The sequence below is a fragment of the Lepidochelys kempii genome, chromosome 21 (genome assembly GCF_965140285.1).
Source record: "Lepidochelys kempii isolate rLepKem1 chromosome 21, rLepKem1.hap1, whole genome shotgun sequence".
NCBI classification, from domain to species: domain Eukaryota; kingdom Metazoa; phylum Chordata; order Testudines; family Cheloniidae; genus Lepidochelys; species Lepidochelys kempii.
In genome coordinates, this window is record NC_136400.1 from 12151610 (window position 1) to 12162949 (window position 11340).

Consider the following 11340-nt stretch of genomic DNA (forward strand, 5'->3'; position numbering starts at 1 on the left):
GGGGAGGTTTCGGAGCACTGCATTGGGCTCCATTTTCACATATTTCCTACTGGTGGAGATGAGAGACCATTACCTGTATAATCTCCTTCCTCTGTTGTGTAATTCAGTGTTTCTCTTGCTGTTGCTGCATTTCCCAGGCTGTGCGTTCAAGTCCTGAATAAACCCCCCAAAGCCCATCGTTTATATTTGTGTTTTAGGTTCTTCCCAGGCTTTTATTTTGCAACAGGGAGCCACAGGATGTGGGAACTGGGAGTCGGCAGAACTGGGCCTTTCCACAGCTCTGCGACCGACTCACCAAATGACCTTGAGCAAGTCACGTCATCTCCCTCTACCTCAGTTTTCTCATCTGTAAAAGGGAGAGAAAGATCTTGACGTATAGTATATAGGGAAGGCACTTGAAGCTCGAGGGATGAAAAGCCTGACATAAGGCCAGCTTTTGAAAGGTATTTAGGCATTGCGGGGCTCAGCATTGCAACACCTAACTGATTTAGGAGCCTCACTCTCATTTTAAAAAGGGATTTAGGCACTTGGGACAGCTGTAAGCTATGATCAGGGTATTGTAAGAGCCCCGTGGCAGATGCTGCTGAGAGGATGCATTCAAGTAGACCACGCACTGATGACTTTTTGGCCTATACACTCACCTGGGCTGACTCCCTATCTGATGGAAGAGGCTGTGGCTGCTTTTTCCTGCTACGCCCTCCCGCCCGTGGACTTTCTGCCAGTAGGGGCCTCTAGCAGGATCGGCAGCACAGATCTTTGGCATGCAGCCTAAGCAAATTGTTGCATGGTTGCCAGGTAAGAGTAAACAAATACAGCACCACACTACTGACATAACTACGCAGCTCCTCTATCTAGGACGTAGGCTGCCACAAAACTATTTACGTCACATCCCAGGAAGCACTGGTTTTGAGCAGCACCTTCGGGGGGACAGTGTAGGAACTGGAGCTTAGCAGTGCAGTTGCACATTGTGGACAATAGCCAGGCAGAGTGAGGTTAGCGAGCACAGGTGCCAGCCCAGACTGCAGGTGCACCTTGCTTTGCGGAATAACCTCTCTAATAAAGCACAGGAACCTCCGGACCTGCCAAAGCGGAGAATAGTGCCAATAGGTTTTGTTGCATCTCTGTTGCCCATCAGGGCTATCAACACTGTGTTGGGGACGTCCCCTACCTAGCTGCCAAGATTTTGGAACAACTGAAGAAGAGAGCAGCTTCCAGAAAAGCCAAGCCAGTGCATGCTGGGGCAGGACTTTGGAATTTTTGCCTGGTGCTGTCAGAGGCTCTAGCTAGCCCCCTGAGCTCAAGCCCATTCTACCCGCGGGGTCTGAGATCGTGTGGCTAACGCTAGCCTCCACAGGTTCCAAGATGTCCACCCTGCTATTTTCTAGGGTGTTCCCAGCTGCAGTGTAAACATACCCAGTTAGGTGCCATTGACTTCCCAGGGCTTCAGCCCACGTTTAAATGTTTTCCTGAACCAGGATCTTAGATGGATTTAACTCCCAGCCTCAGTGAGAGTTATGCCTACGTGACAAAGGGACTAATTAGGCTCTATGTGCTCCTTGGTACTCTGCGCCATTTGGATGTCATGTCTCCCTGACAGCATTTCCCTCCTACTGAGCTGGCCTGGCCGGGCAATAGACATAAGCTGCAGCAGGAAGCATAGTGACTATCATTGCATCGGTCTCTGCAGGGCTTGACACTCTGATCTGACTTGGCCTTTCTGTGGTGAGGTTTCTAAGAAGTGGAATAGCAGTTGAGCAGTGTGTTTACGGGAAGGAAGGAGAGCCTCCACTCAGTGGGGAGCAGTTTGCTGTGATACTGTAACTGCGCCCGGCTAAATTTCACTCACTGCAAGAGACTCATTTGCTGCCCTAAATGTGTGAGATGGACTTTCTCAAAATAAGGAGTTATAAAGTTTGTTTTGGTCTAGCACAAGAGCCTGCAGTTAAATGAAAACCACAGAGCTCAGTAGCCCCCAGCCTTTGAAGATGTGGAGCTGAGCTTTCTTGTTCAGCCCACCTACAAAAAAAAACAACTCACTAATGCCTTTCCTCAAAGGGACCTGCAAGGGCTGTACAGAGGACTCTTTACAGATGGGGAAACTGAGGCATAGAGCAGAAAATGACTTGGCCCGGGGTACACAGCAAGGAAGTTGCAGTGCAGGAATACAACTCCTATATCCTGCTGCTCATGCTTGTAGTCCAGCGCCATACCTAGAAGACTCTAGGCAACCCCAGTGCTCACTTGGTGGCAGGCACCTTGCTGGAGATTAGCAGTGCCGAGAGGGTCAAATATTTCCCCAGGAGGCTACAACCAACAGGGTTTTAAAAAGAAGTGCACTGTGCAAACAATGCTTGCAGTCACTGCTCCATCTCTTAACGTTACACAGCCCCACACTTGAACCAACAGCATAGGTTTTAGACAACACCGTGAATATTACAGCCAGGTGGAGCAACTGTTCCATTCAACCCGCAGACACCCTGAAACGTAACAGGTAAAGAATAGCTCCTGCCTCCACCAGGGTAAAGCAGAGTTTTAAAGGTTGCCGCTAACTCAGTGCTGCACAAGTTACTGTTCACACCAAGAGGCCGTTGCCTGCACCATGTGGTCGCTGTAGTTTAACGAGGGGAAGCCCAGCTTATTTGTGCTGAAGAGTGTGAAAACGACCACGTTCTCCTAGTCTGGACGTCAACAGCTCCCGTGGCTCTGGGCCAGCCCCAGCCTGGCTGAAGATGGTGATAGTATGTAACGAATCAGATGCCTCCAGAGCCTGCCACACAGGATCGGTTAACTGAAACCCCATGTGCCCAGACATGGATGGTCAGCATCCAGTGTGCCACGTGCATGGGTAACATACTGCATCATCAATGCAGCACTGACATTTACCTGCTTTGTTCACACACGACTAGGCATGAATGGAAACGGTATGTACATACTTTATGCCTCAGCCATACACCTTTGATCTCACAGTTCAGTGAAGAAGGCTGCCAGAGATGGCCAGAACCAGGACATCTGGCATGGAGAGTGCACCAGTTCAGATCCAACACTAATAGCTGACACCTTTAACGGGCTGAACCAAAACACTGCATCTGAGTGACACGGCTTTGAGGACATGTGAATTCAAGCTTTGTGGTTTGGGCTGCTATCTCTAGCTGTAGCTTACTCATCTCCTGCTCCGAGAGCCGCGCGCTTTGGTGGTGCTCTCGGCGTTTGGATCACGTTATGAAGGGTCCTGAGTTTCGACAGCACCGCTTTGCTGCGCTGTGAAACTGGCAGTTTTACTCCACCCGAAAGAGAAGAGGTCTCAGGTTAAGTCAAGTGATTCATTTTTATTTAAAACCGCATGTATAAAAAAAATAGGATTTCTGAATTCCCCTGTACAATATTAACTATTAACAAAAGCAGCAGACTACACACTGATGACATATACAGGCTTGACAGTGTTGGAGTCCAGGGTACCTTCCCCGACAGCTCGGCAAAACCAGTGCTATATACACATGACGTCCCGCAGCCCAGACAAATACCCGTGGAAATGCCTTTAAAACAATTGAACACACGCGTGGAAGAGGAACACCGGCAGCCGGAACTATTTACAGACAGCTGGGAAGCAGTCAGCCACTCCACACAGTGGTGAGATGTTAACAGAGCATTTTAAGAAGGGAGTGCAGTCGGGTGGGGAGACCCCAACTGGAAACCAGATCAGCAGCTATGGAAGCCAGGCATGGGCTCTGAACCCACATGAATTATAAATAAATAAATAAGTTATCCTACAGGTTCGGACATTTTCCTTAAAAACAAACAAACAAAAAATAACCCAACCCCCTGAAAATAAGTTAAAAACAAACAAAAAAAAAGTAAAAACGTTACCATTATAAACTACAGTCCTCTGTACACCAAGCTTCGCTCCTGTATAATTCTGTACACATTTACAGCTCTATTGGGTTGCATTGTTTGTGCATCTGTGAGGATGCCCCAGCTTTTGAGACTCAAAGCAAAGAGCTGAGGAAGAAAAGTTTCTGCTAGACAGCATACCTCAGAAACAACTAGCCAGGGTGCACTGTTTTCACCCATGGCTGCTTCTGACCTGTTCCTTAAGGAGGGGAATATAAAATAAACCCAGGTGAATCTTGGAGAAGCAGAGGTGTAGGAAGATTCAAGTATTTCCCCCAGCACAGCCCAGATCGCAACTGAAGGCACTCAGAACACGGTGACACAGTGAATAAGACAGGTATTCAAATCAGTACCTTCCCTCCCTCTCCACAGCCAGTTTCCCCAAGCGAAACTTTCTTGCTTATTCTCTGGTCCTTGCTCAGTTCCTATTCCAGGACTCAGCAGGTCAGGGACACTCATGGATGTGCCCATAAGACATCAAAAAAGTCTACTGGCAAGACATCAAGTAAGGCAGGACCTAACGAGTTCAAGACCAGTCCACCTGGGATGGATGGTAACCTCCAGCCTCTCAGAAGATTCTCCAGTTAGCTGAGCTCTGGAATGAGATATGCATGTTCCCATGTAACAGGCAGACAGTTACTGGTGAGAGTTTTTTCTTTTACACCCAATGGATGAGAGGAGCTGCTATTTGCCAGACTCCTGAATTAGACTGTGCAGGTGGATCTCTGCCGTTTTCTGTGGCAAGAGGACGTCTTGCATCCAAGAATGATTTAGAAGGTCTTCAAAGGATGGCCTCTCGGAGGGCCTCAAGGCCAGACACCATTTAATGAGGTGCTGGCACTCTGGGGAGAGAAAACAAGCAGTCAGTGAGAATCTGCTGCTGAGTAATGTCTGTGAAGCCTACAACAAGCCTCCCTATTTTGCCATCTGCAAGTCTGCTTTGGGATCTGCCTTTCTTGCTTCACAGGACAGATTACCATGGCTGTGGCTAGGTGTTGTTTCTGAGTTACGCCCCCCCCAGCCCCCGTACGTGGGTGAACCAGTTCCCATCTTTGGGAGGAGACTCCGAAAATACACAAGGGAGCAAATTGGCAACGAAAAGCCGTGAACAGCCCATCTTCCCCTGCCATTCACACCCAGGCTAATAGCAAAAATCAGCTTTCCCTTCCCCAGTGAGATGATTAAACCGGAGAGCTACTTGGTTCAAGATCTTTTGTCATTTCCACTTTCTGTAAGACTGCTTCAGCAGCCAGCTGCAGTAGCCACATTAAAGACCCCAGCAAGCGGCAGGAGAGTCAAGTGCTGAAGTGAACTACAACAGTGAGCTCTGAAACAGCTGTCTAAGGCAGAGAAGACAGCGGGGTCCCCCGCACTTTGCTGGGATTCAATAGCATTAAACATCTCATTGAGTTTAAGACAAGAAGGGACCACTAGATCACAGAATCATGCCTTGCACGTCTCACTGGTTGCATGAAGTGATGGTAATGCATCTCTATGGCATCATATTATCACTTTGTCAGTGTGGCATTCAGGCTAAGCAGTTGTTTGCCCAACTCTAACACAACAAAGGAGAGTGCTCACCTGGAGAGACCCTCTGTCTGAAGTAGACCTGGCCCTTAATAATCTCCTCATCATGTTCAAAGGGGATATCCCCGCAGACCATGTCATACAGCAGGACCCCCAGAGACCAGACTGCTGCTGACCTGCCGTGATATCGGTGACAGCGGATCCATTCCGGGGGGCTGTACACTCTGGTTCCTGTAGAGAAGATTAGAGGATCATGGTTAGCAGAAATATTTCATCTTGTACCCTAAGCAGAGCAACCAGTTATTAATTCTTTTTTCAGGTGTTATCAGGGTGGTTTGAAGAGACCAAGTCAGGTACTTCAGCCCCAAATTTAGTTAAACAATATTAAGATATTGCAACCTATCAGCCCAGTCTGAGTGGGATTTAAGCCCCCAGCAGTTTTAGCAATTGCAGAGTTGCACTAGGGCACAGACTACAAATGAAGCAGAACCAAATGGAATGCAAATAAACATGTTTTCCAGCTGCAATACAAGCCACAATAAAGAACAGGTTTCTTAAGGCCACTGTTGTCCTGACTTTCTCGCTGTCGATGTAACCATTTCTCACTGAGGTAAAGAGAGAGGCAGCTTGCAGATGCTTCAGTCCATGGTGACCCAGTGTAGACAGAGCATTTGGGGCGGGGCTGAGGCCTTGTCTACTGCACTACAAGGAGCCCAGACAACCTTATAGTCCTTTCTTCATAAATGGGTTTCCTTGTGGAACCCAAAGAAGGGCAGATACCTTGAAGAGTTTTTTCCTTTTTTGGCATTATACCTGACTGACTCAACAGTAGCCAAAGCCAGCCTACTCCAAAGCTGTGGACAAAGGTTTGTTGTACAACACCAAGGGAGTGGTTTTAGTTAGTTCAATTGTGCATGTGATAATTATGCTTGGAACTCAGATTCCACCCTGCTTTTGGCCTCTGCAGATGCTTACGCCCTTTGCCTTTGTTGTATTTGATCTCTTCCCTTCTGGCAGGAAGAGGAGACTGAGGTCAGAGCTCCTAGTCTGGTTCCTGGCCACGTGACTGTTGTTTACAAACTTTGGGTTGTAAAAAGAGACCCGATGCCCCACCAGGGGGCACCACTAGCTTGGGAAATTCTGCAGAAGAGAAGGTGGTTGGGAGGGGCAAACCCATCCCTTGTCATCAACCGTTAAATTAAAAACAAAAAATGCAGCATAGCCCAAGCCATCCGGCAAAGCAGAAGCAAAACAAACCCTCAACAACAAACAGTGATTTTTTTTTGAAAGTCAACGGCCCTACCCTGAATATGCCTTTCAAGTGAGTCAAAAAAAAGCCTACCACCAGCAACACAAGGCAGCTCTCTTTATTTGTCCCCCACGCAGATCCCTGCACCCCTGCTCCAAGGTCAAACACTCCTCCCTGGGTTTATAGCTCCCCCCTCCCCAAAGATCTGACTCAGGTGCCTTTGGGCAGCAGAGGAAAGGGAGCCTGCTGTAAGCAGATCTCCTGCAGATCCTATTTCACAACATTCATCCCGTGACAAAACACAACTTTCCAGTGAAATGAATAATTTAGCGAGATGGCGGAGACAGCAGCTTCTCCTCTTGATCCCCTCCCCAAATTGATGTCCATCCATCCTCACAGAAAGAAACTGTACAAGAGCCCTTCTCTTTATCCTTAGGGGGGAAACATCCCCTCCCCTGCATTCTAGCTGCTAGATTAGGTTAGAATCCAGCATCTGAGCAGCCATGGCTGCAGACAGGTTTAACTCAATCTTTCCCCATCTATGAAATGAGGCAGATCTTGTTTGCACCCCCCCCCCCCCCGGAGGGTGGAATACCAGCCAGATCCCTGCTGAAATGCTACAGATGTGATGGACCTAGAGAAAACCAAACCACTGGAACCAGAACCCAACTTTCTCCTCTCATTGCTCACAGGGACTCCAGAGATAGATTCTTGTGAGTTCACACCCGGTTTCTGCCATGTGCCCCCCCGCCACCCCCTGCATGACATGGGCAGCTACCACCAGTGCCTGTGATTAACACCCAACAAAAGGGCAAACACATTTGTGAAATGCTTTTTGGATACAAGGCAGGGAGGAAAACCCCAAAGGTATCAAAGCTGCAGATCATACAACAGTATATTTAGCAAGTGACAATGGCAGGGGGAGGAGGGAACAAAACATTCCTTGGCTGGGAAGTTACTGAACATTTACAGGCAGGGAACAACCCATTTCAAAGAGGAATTTCCCTGGCTTCCCTCCCTACGCAGATAAAATAGAAGGGGATGGAAATAGACACTCACCATCAAAATCAGTGTACACTGTGTCCTTGAGTAATGCCCCAGACCCAAAATCTATCAGTTTCAGTTCCCCGCTGTTCAGATCAATCAGGATGTTCTCGTCCTTGATATCCCGGTGCAATACCCCACAGCTATGACAGTGCCGAACCGCCTCCAGAACCTGGCGGAAAAAGCTGCGGGCGAGCTCCTCAGGGAGAGCACCCCTTTCCGTGATGAAGTCAAACAGGTCCTGCACGGGATCTGGCCGCTCCAAAACCAAGATGAAGCTGTCCGGTCTCTCAAACCAGTCCAAAAGCCGAATGACCCCCCGGAAGCCTGAGCCCACTTTCTTCAGGAGCAGGATCTCCATGGGCACTCTGGTCCCGCCAGGCTGCACAGAGAGAGAAAGGAGAGCTCCATCAGAGGCAGGCAAATTGACCCACAAAGTCAAGAGCTACCTATGACACCGGCTGCAACCTTCACTACAGAGCCATGACCATGCAATGCAGAGCCACAACAGCTATTCCTGCCCCAGGCACTTACCAGCTCTCCCCAGTCAGAAATCCGGTCCCGGGCCACGTGCTTGATGGCCACCTAGAACACAAACAGAACCCCACAGACAATCAGAGTCAGGTCAGGCAACCCCAGAAAGAGGGGAGGCAAACAAGGGACCGGGGAAGGGGATGCAAGATGGTGGTTCTGCCAGGGCAAAGCAAAGGAGATGCAAGTGGGTCAGGGACAGGTCTCTCACCAAAGGTAGAGCTCCGTAGAGCAGCAGGCATGGGGAGCTGGCTGCAGGGGTGGGGGGGCGGAGGCGGGCTCTACTCACCGGGGCGCCGTCGGACAGGCGGGTGCCCGAGTAGACAGACCCAAAGCCACCACTGCCCAGCAGTGGGCCCACCTGGTACAGCTTCTCCAGGGGCTCCTTGTCCTTCCCTGCAGGCAGAGACAGACAGACACCAGGATCAGACCCAGCTGTTGTCCTCAAAAGACCGGGCCAGCCCTCCAGACCGGACCGGACCCACATCCCTCCTCGGAACGACCCCGAACTGGACCAGACTCATCATCCCTCCCCCGACCAAACTGGATCAGACCCCCCCATGCCGCCTCAGACCGAACCCCGCCAACCCGGACCAGACCCCCCGAACCGGATCAGACTCCTCTATGAGCCTCCCCAATGCCCCGCAGGACCGGGCTCCTCCCGCACCGAACCCGGACCGCTCTGGGGCGCCCCACTCCAGAGCCAGCCCCGGCCGCGGATCCGAGCCGAGCCGAACCGAACCGGGCCTCACCTGGCTGTAGCTTGGCCGGGTGCTCCCCGCCGGACCCGGAGCACAGGTGGGCCAGCGAGTTGATCTTGGAGAGCAGCATCCCCGCCCCGTCCCCTTGCTCCGGGACCGGGACCGGGACCGGGACCGCCCGAACCGAACCGGGCGCCAGTGGCTCGGCTCGCAGCCCCGCCGGGTCGGAACCAAGGGGGTGGGGTCCGGGCTGGCGCGGGAGGGGCGGAGGCCGAGGGGGGAGGGGGGGCGCGACTGGGAGCAGAGCCGACGAGGCTGCTGCGCTCGGTGCCGGGCTCCCGTGTGGCGCCGGCTCCCCTCGCTCCAGCCGCCAGTAGTAAGGGGAGGGAGGGAGCCGGGGCAGGGGCGGGGCCGGGGACAACCTGGGGGCGGGGCTTCGGCGCGGGGCCCGCCCCGCCCACAAAGCCGCTTGCAGCCAATCAGCCGCGGGGCCCGTCCTCCCCTCCCCCCCCCCGTCAGAATAGGACGAGGAGACTAAAGACGTGGCGGGAAGGAAAAGGCGCCAAGAGGGGGGAGGGGGCGGGGGAAGGGGAGAATAAAGGAGCGGGGCGGGGGGAGAGACTGGGGGGAGCGGCCTGAGGGGGGGAAGAGGGAGGGGAAGCCTGAGGAAAAGTGAGGGAAGACAGCAGGTGGATGGGGCAGGGGCAGGTGGAAAGTTTGGGAGGGGCAAATGAGGGGGGGAGGGGCAGAGGGTGGGAAAGGGGGGGAGGGCTGTAAATACCCCCCCCCCAAATCCAGCAGAAAATACAAGCCAAAATAAACTAACCCCCCCCTTCGCTCCCCCCGCCCCCGCTGGGCTCCCTGGGATCAGTGTGGTTACAAGCAAGAGGGCAGGGGGGCACCCTCCCACCCTCCATCTGTCTCTCTGTTTGGCTTGTAAGCTCTTCAGGGCAGGGACCTCCAGTAGGTTCCTGTACAGCGCCTAGCACAATGGGGGCCCCCATGACCCACCCATAAAACACATCATAATCCAACCACCCCCATGCAGTCACCTCTGGGGTGGAGGGTGGTGCACTGGCAGGAAAGAGAAAGGAGGAGATTTCTGGTAACGCCCCTATTCCTGCCAGTTGGGCCATGGGCTCTTTAATGTCCACCTTGACCAGAAAAACGCTGGCATTTTCAGATCTCACCTGATGTAGATGGTCAACTAACTCGGTGGTCAACTAACTCGGTGATTCTGCCCTCACACCAGTTTGACGCTGGCACGGTTCCATCGATTTCAGTGGAGTTACTCTCTTGATTTACACTGGCGCAAATGAGCTCAGACTCGTGCCCTTTATCTTGCGTATATGTAAAAATAGGACCCATACACGGTAAACAACATGGCACCCAGTCCCTTTGGCTGCTTTAAGGCAGTGTATAACGTCTCACGCTCTTGCAAGTAAAGATTTTTGCAGCATGTTCCAATAAACGTGCTTTTTAAAAAACGTCACTCCTTCACTTAAATTGTCCCTCTCAGCCGGCTCTGAAGGAGAGCTGTGTTGTGTGCTGTAATGTGTACATTGAGCTAGAGAAATACAAATACAACCTTTAAATACGGTCAATTCAAATTTGGCCCCATCATTTTTATTTTGGATAAACAAGCTGTTATAAAACCTAAAGCCAACAGAAATCTCCTCACAATATTTGTATTTTAAACAAATTCTGGCAGGAGTAGCTATATTTAAAACAAACAAACACTTCCCAGCAATGCTTGCAAGCCAAAGGTTGCAGCAACCCGAAAGTGAAACTGACTATAAACACAAGTGAAACTGACTAAATTCCATCATGTGCAAGATAAGTGCAAAAAGGTGAACAAAGGAAAAATGGTAGAAAATAAATAGGACGTTAAACATGTTTTCTTGCCTTACGCTTTGTGTAGTTACTGACAACTGTGCACAGTGGGTGTAAAAACACTATTAAACCAGAATTCTCTATTCATCCACTATATGCTCATTGTGTATGGGTGTAAATGATGGCAAAAGCAAGTCAGTGGAGATGCAGGCTCTTTTCATTAAGTTATTGTCCAAACTTTCAGTTCTTCTATTCTTCTAAACTTATAAAGAGACGGCTAAGGGGAGATATGATAGAGGTCTATAAAATCATGGCGTAGAGAAGGTAGGTAAAGAAGTGTTGTTTACTACTTCTCATAACACGAGAACTAGGGGTCACCAAATGAAATTAATAGGCAGCAGGTTTAAAACAAATAAAAGGAAGTATTTCTTCACACAATGCACAGTCAACCTGTGGAACTCCTTGCCAGAGGATGTTGTGAAGGCCAAGACCATAACAGCGTTCAAAAAGAACTTGATAAAATTCATGGAGGACAGGTCCATCAATGGCTATTAGCCAGGATGGGCA

At 50.6% G+C, this 11340-nt stretch overlaps 1 protein-coding gene across 1 annotated transcript; it reads right to left on the bottom strand.

Annotated features, from left to right (window-relative positions):
* Positions 1-3311: 3311 nt before the first annotated feature.
* PIM1 (Pim-1 proto-oncogene, serine/threonine kinase) lies at positions 3312-9309 on the bottom strand. The gene is made up of 6 exons (XM_073319834.2): positions 8992-9309; positions 8529-8635; positions 8243-8293; positions 7724-8090; positions 5470-5646; positions 3312-4730 (listed from the first exon to the last, which is right to left on the bottom strand). Exons 1-6 carry the CDS (start codon positions 9068-9070, stop codon positions 4573-4575), a joined length of 939 nt encoding a protein of 312 aa, XP_073175935.1. The 5' UTR covers positions 9071-9309; the 3' UTR covers positions 3312-4572.
* Between the last annotated feature and the right edge of the window lie 2031 nt (positions 9310-11340).

What these genes read in the sequence shown, in the direction of transcription:
- PIM1 (XM_073319834.2), bottom strand. Translation starts at nt 9,070, where the DNA reads ATGCTGCTCTCCAAGATCAACTCGCTGGCCCACCTGTGCTCCGGGTCC. An exon ending in TTTCTGACTGGGGAGAGCTG is followed by an intron (nt 8,091 to 8,242) that starts GTAAGTGCCTGG and finishes CTCTCTGTGCAG; the next exon opens with CCTGGCGGGACCAGAGTGCC. An exon ending in CAGACAGAGGGTCTCTCCAG is followed by an intron (nt 4,731 to 5,469) that starts GTGAGCACTCTC and finishes TTCTCTCCCCAG; the next exon opens with AGTGCCAGCACCTCATTAAA.